Below are 7790 nucleotides of genomic sequence, written 5' to 3' on the forward strand. Positions count from 1 at the left end.
TTTTTGTCCCTGGTCAGCCACCTTTTTTTCCTCTCATCTCCCTGTTCTCTGATCCCAGTTCTGTACATTGGAGACACCGCTGTACACGGGTGAGGGATTTTACAGTGACTTAGCCGAGTCCTGGATTTATGGTTTGTCTGAGCAGGTTACATGTCACCGCCTAGCATGGATCATTGTCCCATAAACACTGGTTAAATTGAACAAGGAAGAGGTCAGAGCTGTTGGGAACAGGACGGTTCCCAGGCATGGGGGTTCCATTACATGTGATGCCTGGAGCAGAACAAACCCCCACTAACTGTGGGGCAGCGTTCTTTCCGAGGGCTTTAGTAACAAGGATGTAAACCAGCAATGATATAACTAAGTCAGTTTGCAAACAGGACATTTCCAAAGAGTCCCTGCATATTCATTATCTCTAGGATTATACAGGTTTCCTGGACCCTTCATCCTGCATAGACCTCTGCAGTGCTTAGTATGGAGTTAAAATTCTGAACCGCTAAAGAAACTGGGATTCATAATGAAGGAGATCGCAGCCCAATTCGTGTCTTAGAGCATAGAGTGTACGAAAAACGGTTCCTGTATTTTCCAGACCCGTTGAAAATTGATCTGGGTCAATTTCTTTAGCTCCTTAAACATCCTGAATCCAGAAAACAAATGGAATGAAAATGTAACTGAGGTTTCCAGCTCCATTACACTCTTGTATGGTAATAGTATCACACAGCAGGGCTCTTGGCAAGTGGGCTGGATATTTCTGGCACACAAGTGGATAAATACCATTATTCCCGCTGCCAATGCAGTGGCTAGGAGCATGGGGGTAATAGACAGATTCCGCTGCCTTTTCAGTATTGTCATCACCATCTCCTTCCTCCCTTTGTGTCTGGAATGGCCCACAGAGCTGCTTTCCAGAACTCAGCATGTACCCGTGCAGTGCCCTGCTAGAGCCAAAGGCTGCCACCATGTCTGCTTCTGCAGATACATTTAAGATGCAAAAGGAAAGGGGCACAAGACAATTGATCAACTATTCAAGCCCTGCCTCTCTGCAGCCCTAAAGTAAACCCCAAACGATGGAAGCATGTTAGCAATTTTTGGCCATATGTGCTTTTCCCCCAAAAACAGAAGAGGTAGAGCCAAATGGCACTGAAGGGATACTTTAATGTACAACACATTTTCATCATTTTCTCCCATGTAAACTAAATTCCTCTGCATGGTCGCGGAGAAGGAACATTAATTTTTTATTCAGGTTGCCATTAGCTCAGGAAAGCACGGAGCCCAGTGAGAGAAATCTTTTCCATTGAAGTCATATTGGATTAGCTCGCCTTCTCTTACAGGAAGGTGTCAGCACCTTTGTTAGAGCAATGTGGTTCGCCCTCTGACACCGCAGGTCCCCATTAGACATACCTATTTCCAAGGAGGCTTCATTGCTCAACTTCACTGCAGAAATTCACTGTGTTTGGAAACTTGTTTCACAGACACCCCAGGGCCAGGAGCAACTAAAAAAATGTATTTGAAAAGCTGAGTCGACCTTTTAATTGGCCCTTTCAGGAATCTCTCTTTGTGCTTGTAAAGTAAGGAAATAGCTTTGTTTATTCAACTAACATTTTGCCAGCAAATTGTGCACAGTGCCAGCTAAACACATCTGTCTTTCAAATAAAAAGCATGCAGCATGGTTTTAAGAAATAGCCTGCCTTGCTCTCTGGCTTGAAACAAGGACATGAAAATCCCAACTTCACCCAGACCTTCCCCCCTTGGTGGTTGGGTAGGATGCAAGGATAGCAGTGGCAACTGATGGAACAGACATAGGGTCTAAAGGAGCAGAATGGATATCTGCAGTGCTGGTTCATTTGGCTTTCTGTTGTCTGTACATAGCTATTGACACAGCAGGGAGGTAACTGCTGCTGTGCCTCTATGGGTACAGGTTAAGCAAGGGGCTAGTTGTTCTTTCTTATTTGTATTGCATGGCACTGAGGAGCTGCAATTATGGACCAGGACCTCCGTTCCTGCCCCGGAGAGCTTACAGTCTAAGGAGAAGACAGGAGACAATAGGCAGATATGGACAGTTAGGTGGGGGAGCACAAGGAAACAATGAGACGTTATTGCTCAGCCGTGCACTCAGCACACCTGGCCCAGATGTGCAGTGTGCTGGCACTGTCTCGGTTCACTTTGGAAGGCCCAGGAGCATTGCAGTGCTTCTGTTTCATGTACGCAAATGGTGCTCAGGAGTTGTTTTCTCTCTCTTGTTTTTCAGCTTTCAAGATGAAAATAAAGGAAGTGAAAAAGGAGAACGGGGACAAAAAAATTGTTCCAAAGAAGAAGAAGCCCCTGAAATTGGGCACAATCAAGAGAAAAGACCTCAAGAAGCTAGTACTGTATCTAAAGAACGGAGCAGACTGCCCTTGCCACCAGCTGGACAACCTCAGCAACCACTTCCTGATCATGGGCCGCAAAGTGAAGACCCAGTACCTGCTGATGGCCATTCACAAGTGGGATAAGAAAAACAAAGAGTTCAAAAAGTTCATGAAGAAAATGAAAACTCTGGAGTGTCCAACGTTTCAGTCTCTCTTCAAATGATCAGGTGGCTAGAGGGACTCCTGCTGGCCCAGAACTTGCACAGCCCTAGGACTCGGGGGTTCAAATATTGCTCCTTCTGTAGTAGTGGATGTTGTACCTGAGTCAGTTTTGTTTCTTTGTAATTTTTTTGGCTTCCTTTAAAGCTCCACCCCCAGTCTCAGTATTTCCCTGTAAGTGAATGTTTGAAAACGCAGCACATTCATACAGAACAGTCACTGAGGTCACAAACTATTTACACCTGCAATGTCTGAAGTAACCTGTTGCTATAATGATATGCAAATCTATTTAAATAAGGAACTTGTCAGATAAAGAGAGCAAAGGGGGGGGTGATACTAGATAATCCTATTAAATTGGTCTAAAGTGAAATAATTCTGGGTAAATTGATTTTTCTTTAGCTCAGGGGTGTTTATTCCCTATATGGGATGTTTTCTGCAATTCTCACTGAAGGCCAATTCCACAAAGTGTGGGGATAGGCCTTTTAAAGCTAATGGGGTGGTGGAATTAGGACATGAATGCTGCAGAAAATCCCACTTTGTAATCTTAGACCAGTATTTGCAGTGTCGTCTTTGATGCAAAACTAATTCTAGATAAAGAACTTTATCATTAGTTGCTTTTTAAATTCTGCAGACTTGAATGCCATAGATTGGTTAGGACATGGGGGAAGCGACAAACCTGGAGCCATTAGGAGGTGGAACAGTAAGGAAAACACAGGCTCAGTCGGGACTATAAGCCATAAAGCAGGTGATGAGGTTATTTTAAAACAACATACACTTAAGATGTCTGCAAAGCACTATGGGACATGGGGGAAAGCCTGCCAAGTCCACACAAGGATTGTTTCCATTGGCAGAGCAACAGGGACAGAAAAGAGATTAGTTTTGCATCAGAGAAGGGAGATGCTAAAGGGTTTTAATGATATGGGAATTTTCATGCTGGTCCCTCTGGTTTTATTGGCCTTCTCTCATCACTGCCTCAGCCATAGGAATGTACCTTATGCCTCTTGATGGGCAAAAGCTGATTGTTTTAAACAAAATTCAGATATTTCAGCAGGAACCATCAGCTCAAATAGAAACTCAATTCATGTAGATTTAAACTCACACTCACCCCCCGGCACTTCTCAGAATTCGGCTGATTTCTATAAAGTGGACATTGAGCTAAAAAGTCCAAGTTCAGAGACAATTGGGGCCACAGAACTGAGCAGTACGTCGCTTTTTTCAGTGTTCTAGTGTATTGCATGAAACAAAATATCTGATCCTTTTACATTTTAAGCAGTGTCAATTAGTTTCCTACACAAATCCTGTAAGGAAGCAAGTTTAGAAGGATAATGTGTTCTTTGCATTTCTTTCTCCCTCTGTAACTATTCTGTACAGGATGTTAATTACCTGGTAAAAGTCAGGTCGGTTACAGTAAGGACCAGCTCTAGCAGACATTTGTGTCATTTTGCAGGACCAGGGCCTAAAGAAGTATCTGATTCCAGAACATAGTTGGTTGGTTGGCACGAGGTAGGGGTTCTGCAGTCAGTCAGACTGTGTGCCTTGGTTACTGGGACGGTATTGCTCTGCTTGGGACAGGAGGACCGAGAAAAGCTATCACCTATCAAAGTTACATTGTGGAAAAGCAATTTGTTACTGTAGTTACCTATTTAAAGCATAGCATAATTGTATGCCTCTAGGTACTGTATCAGTTAGTTTACCAGCTCTCTGATCTTGTATTCTAGTCCTTTGAAAAGAGGATAAGCTAGATCCTTTTATCAGATTTGTGTGTGATATTTCAGTCAAGGTGTTTTGGACATTTTTATGGAGCTGAATAGTAATTTTACTTTCCCTTTTGCCAGATTGCTTGGTGAACTGTCAGCGATTCTGAGACTGCATGGATCTAGCTTTTAGGTTTGATTGGTCATCAGTCGGACTTTTTAGTTCTGTTTTATGCATGTGCAGTTTTTCATAAAATTAACAGCGCCCAAAAAAATGAGTCCGATGTAACATCACGTTATTTGTGGGCAGTGAAAGTATCTTTACATTTTGTCTTAATGTAATTGTTTAGAGCGTTAATTTAGGGAAGTGTGGCAGATTGGGAGGGGGGGGAACTTGTTTTTTGTTTGTAAATAGAGATTTTGAGAGAGGAAGTGAAATGTAAAAGGTTAGAAAGAATTGGAACTGAAAAGAGCTCCCTTCTAAGGGCTGTGAAAATGAACACAAGGCTTTCGTGTTGTTCCTGAAAGTGGCCTGATTTTTCTACTTTTACGAGCATTATTACACCTTTCAAAAAACAAAAAGGATACTGCAGCCACTCATGTGCAGGCTAACGCAGCCCCACATTCTGGAAATAGGACCTGAAAAAGCACATCCAAACCATTTCAGTAGTGTTGGAACAATAACAGGCTTTTACCTAGTCCTGTCAGACTAAGCCACAGATGGTGAGAGAGTTTTTGTGTTATAGGAATTTAGCTGCAATCGTTGCTATAACGCCAGTTTGCTAGATAACATTATGGTGTTTCCATGTAATCATAAAAATAAACCTGCCAGGGAAATGAAGGGTTCACTGAGAGACATGATCTGAAAATGTTAGAATTGGCACCAAAGGAAAATCCTCAGTAATGCATTGATGATTTCATGAGAAAATAGTGTCTGGTTTTTGTAATGTACTTCATTGCATAGTTCTAATAGGTAGTTCTTGAATTCCTTCTCAGAGCAGCAGACATATGGTATGTCCTTGATTTTTAAATGATTCCTACACTGACAGGGCAAATGCATTTGAATTTTCGGATGAAGATGCCTTCCTAGAAAAGGTCCAGTAAGTTTCATGCTCTCGAAAGTCAGAACCCAGTTCTTGTCTCTTTTTCAGGAATCACCATCTAATAGCTGTTGATATATTTAGTTCCACATGCATTTTCGCTATATACATTAAGCAATTGATGTATCCTAATGGACTGGCAGTACCTATCTTTCATGCAGTAAGGGTGAAACAGCCCAGTGCAGGGAATATGCACAAGGCGGTATGCACCACTTAAACATCATGTTAGCCCATGTCACAGATGCTCCAGGCCTGACTCAAAGTCCATTGAAGTCTCCCAGCGTCTCCTCCGATGTCACTGGGTTTTGGCTCAGGCCCTCTCTGAGGAGCTTGACTCTTCCCTAGAACTAGTATCGGCTTCTACTTTCTCCTAAGATGTGTATAAAAGCTTAGGATACTGTGAAAATGTTTGACATTCCTCTTTTTTTTTTTTACTTCAGCGTTTTATTCATGTTACATTATTTTACCAGCTGTTTTGATGTTATGACTTATGTTTAATAGCAAGTCCAGTATCTGTTCCTTATTCTTGCATATGCTTTCCCTGTTTTTCCATCCATGTATCAATATTCACTTAACTAAAATTGCTGAATTAATCAATTACAATGTGATTTCCCCTCCCCCCCCATTTTTTATAAAGAGATGTTGTTTTCTAACCCTGGTCTGGTGCCTTTCAAATGGTCTCTGTAGAAGGATGGATTAAATCAGGCACTTGGGAATAATCTGCAGCAGAACCCATTGTGTATTTACACAAACTGCAAAACTTCCAGAAATGCTTAGAATGTTCTTGTGGGGAGTGTGTGTGTGTGTGTGTGTGTGTGTGTGTGTGTGTGTGTGACACATAAGTCCTGATGCTGCATTCCTCACACACCCAAAACACCCACTGAAACTGGTATTTGGAAGTCTTATGGTGAAAAAGTAATGTACAGTCAAGCTGAGGGGAAGATCCTTGTTAATTCCTGATGATGCCCTGATGATGCTCACTCCCTCTGAAGCACCTGGCATTGGCCACTGTTCGAAGACAGGATCCTGGGCGAGACGGACCGTTGGTCTGACCCAGTTTGGACGTTCTAACATTCTTAAAGGAAACCGTCACAAAGGCTTCTCCCATGTGCACACTCCTGGATGAGCTCCTTTCACGTTCACTCCCCAGTTGGCGCCGCAGCTGGCTGGGCAGCTCTATAAGCTTCCCCCCCGTGCTGCCCAGCCTCTGGCTTCCTTCTCCTTTCAGGTGCGTTTTCTCACCACAGTGTGTGAGTTTAAACCCAACCGCCATCGCATGGCCAAGTGTGCCCTGGGCACTCCCTGCTGAAAGATGAAAGAGCCAGAGTGCCGTGGGGACAAGGGATGGGGAGAAATCAGGCTTGTCAAGGGAGTCCTGCTGGGTCCCTGATTGCTTAGCGGGTGAATCCAGCCCCAGCTGGTTAATAGGGCGGCCTCTGAGGAGCGTTCCAACTAATTGAATGGAATAACTGAGCCTGGGGTTTCACATGGGAAACACCTCATGAAGCTCTGTCCAGAATGGAGCCGGCCCAAACTTTGTGGATGAAAAGATATTTCACTGGAAAAATGGCCTTTCCGAAAATGTGTGTTTGAGAGGCAGAGAGAGAAATTATTGACATTGGCAACATTTTTTTTTTTTGCCAAAAATTTCATGGCTTTTAAAAATAAAATCCCCTAATCATGCAATTGATACAATTATGTTTTTGTGAAAGTTTTGAAAAAGAAAATGGAAAAAACCTCACAACAAACATAGCAGCACTGAAAATGGGTATGTTTGAACCTTTCAACATGAAAACAACTTTGCAATTTTGAAATTTTTTGCAAACATAGATTCTCTTTTTCCAACCATCTCTAGTTCAGACCGATACCACCCCCTCTCTAAGCACCTGTGGATAAAGCACTGGACTGGGATTCCGGAGACCTGGGCTCTAGTTTCAGATTGGCCACTGGCCTGCGGGGTAACCTTGGGAACATCACTTCCCTTCTCTGTGCCTCAGTTTCTCCATATGTGACCTGGGGATAATGATACTGTCCTCCTTTGGAAGCACTTTGAGATCTGCTGATGAAACGCGAAACGTAAGAGCTGGGTATTATTGCCATTAAAGCTCTGGCACATCAGACACATCACATAGAATCACAGAATCATAGAATATCAGAGTTGGAAGGGACCTCTGGAGGTCATCTAGTCCAACCCCCTGCCCAGAGCAGGACCAATCCTAACTAAATCATCCCAGCCAGGGCTTTGTCAAGCCTGACCTTAAAAACTTCTAAGGAAGGGTATTCCACCACCTCCCTAGGTAACGCATTCCAGTGTTCCATCATCCTCCTAGTGAAAAAGTTTTTCCTAATATCCAACCTAAATCTCCCCCACTGCAACTTGAGACCATTACTCCATGTCCTGTCATCTGCTATCACTGAGAATAGTCTAGATCCAT

General features: G+C 43.1%; 1 protein-coding gene across 1 annotated transcript in view; it reads left to right on the forward strand.

Moving 5' to 3' along the window:
- The window catches only part of SFRP1 (secreted frizzled related protein 1), a 48018-nt gene extending 42013 nt beyond the window's left edge, over nt 1–6005 (forward strand). Inside the window, exon 3 of the mRNA XM_074940037.1 lies at nt 2243–6005. Within this exon, the coding sequence (XP_074796138.1) occupies nt 2243–2565 (323 nt within the window). The 3' untranslated portion in view covers nt 2566–6005. The remainder of the gene's footprint in view (nt 1–2242) is intronic.
- The last annotated feature ends 1785 nt before the right edge of the window (nt 6006–7790 follow it).

This window comes from Natator depressus, chromosome 26 (assembly GCF_965152275.1).
Source record: "Natator depressus isolate rNatDep1 chromosome 26, rNatDep2.hap1, whole genome shotgun sequence".
NCBI lineage: Eukaryota > Metazoa > Chordata > Testudines > Cheloniidae > Natator > Natator depressus.